Genomic DNA, 1,864 nt, shown 5'->3' on the forward strand with positions numbered 1-1,864 from the left:
TCTCCATTCTCTGTCGGAGTCCACCGAAGAACATGCTGAAGCAGTGAAGTATACGTACCCTCCATTCTGTCTGAACCCAGTGAAGAGCCTGTTAACGGCGTGACCTATATGCACCTCCTTTCTCTCTGTCTGAGTTTAGTGAAAAGTCTGCAGAGTTACTGACGTGAGTTATCTGCTGTTGTCGATCTGCTACCATTGTAGGACCCCGTGACATATGGAATTGAGTATCCACTGACTGTAAAGTCACTGAATTGGTGCCGAAACCCCACTGAGCCACGGAACGGAGACAGCCACTGATGATATCCAGCCTGTGAACTCTAGGAACGGAGTTACCACCAAGCCGTCGCCATCTGGTACCGTAGCCATTCGGACTGTATTCACCTTACTGTGTTGGTAGTGGAGGAGGGGAACTAGAGCCACACACACCATCACTCAATCTCTAGGGAGAAAGCTCGTACTGCTTTTAGAGACATTTCTTTTAAATAAATTAATAAACGTGTTAACTTTGAATTCTTGTGGTCTGCCTTTTCTCTGGTACGGGGTAGCTCCTCAAGAAGGGTGGTAGTGGGGGTGTCGGCTGACAGGGATTGCCTTCACACCCCCAGTCTGGGCGTGACAAGTGCCGTAGTCGGCAGGATAGCAGGTACACCAGGATATGTAGGATACCACCAGGGTCTTTCAAAAGGGAAAGGGCCAAACATCTGTTGCATGTCAGTTGGGTCACGGAAAGCAGGTGTGGTTGGGGCTATGGTTGGCTGTGTCAGAGGGCAGGAAAGAGTCACTTCCTGGTCATTGCACATCAAAGGGAGTCGCCATTCAGTATCTGTCACTTCCCAACAGCTTCCTGTGCATGGTGCAGTGACAACCAGTGAACCAGCAGTAATCTCCAATGTAAATGAGCATTGAGTGTACTTTTGAAGCAGAGGCTGCCACGATCCATCAGCTTTAACTTTAACATAATCTGCCCTGACGCCAAATTTGACAATCATGCCAGAGGAAAAGCAGGACACAGTAGGGAGGGGAGGACTCACAGGGCAAGACATTTGCACTGGAGCTCCCATTATAATGAGTGGCAGAATATAACTTCCACCCTGTTTTCTGACATGACAGCCCCGGTATGGAGCAACAAGAGAGACATCCCTGCGTGCCCGCTTTAGTGAGAAACCACAGCTAGCTGGCATCTCAGACAAAGGCACTGGAGACTCCTCTCCTCGGTCAACCATAAAGTGTGGCATTCTCCGTCCTGGAACATGCAAGATCATTGAATCATTGCTACATCGCATAGAACCCAGACGGTGCAGTTTAGCACTAGCAGGTTGAAACCACACTTCCTCATTTGACCAGTGATCTGACTCCGCTGACCTCAGTGCAGATATTTTCATATTATTAGATACTGTATCTTGACCACCAATTAAAAGTTTACCAAAACGGACAGTGTCTTCAGAGACTGCTTCAGAAAAGGCCTCAGGATCAGCCCTTAAAGAAGAACTCAGTGTCACCACAGCCATTGTGAAAAGTAAGATGCCCTTTGACCAAGGCATGGTAAGTTTTCAAACAAATGCCAAAAAAATTCACAGTTATTGGAAAAACCTTAACTCAACAGCTTGACAGGCTCGTCACTGGATTCAGACAGAATGGAGGGTACGTATAATTCACAGTTCTAATCACTTATTCTCCTTTCTTCATCACCCAGGGCAAGGCTTGCCCAAATGAACACCGCTTTGTCGAGGAATTATAGGCTAGTCGCCCGTACACTCTGCAGCATCCCACACTCGTGAATACACTACAACACACTCAATTCACACGTGATAAATGGAACTCAGCACAGCATGCCCAAACCTCAAATCCTTAAAGCAGAGTACGG

The 1,864-nt window shown here is 47.5% G+C and overlaps 1 protein-coding gene across 1 annotated transcript; it reads right to left on the minus strand.

Moving 5' to 3' along the window:
• Positions 1 to 578: 578 nt before the first annotated feature.
• On the minus strand, positions 579 to 1,595 carry LOC109070142. Its single transcript, XM_019086738.2, has one exon. It carries the CDS (start codon positions 1,539 to 1,541, stop codon positions 594 to 596), a length of 948 nt encoding a protein of 315 aa, XP_018942283.1. The 5' UTR covers positions 1,542 to 1,595; the 3' UTR covers positions 579 to 593.
• Positions 1,596 to 1,864: the final 269 nt, after the last annotated feature.

The sequence above is a fragment of the Cyprinus carpio genome, chromosome A3, assembly GCF_018340385.1.
Source record: "Cyprinus carpio isolate SPL01 chromosome A3, ASM1834038v1, whole genome shotgun sequence".
Classification (NCBI taxonomy): domain Eukaryota; kingdom Metazoa; phylum Chordata; class Actinopteri; order Cypriniformes; family Cyprinidae; genus Cyprinus; species Cyprinus carpio.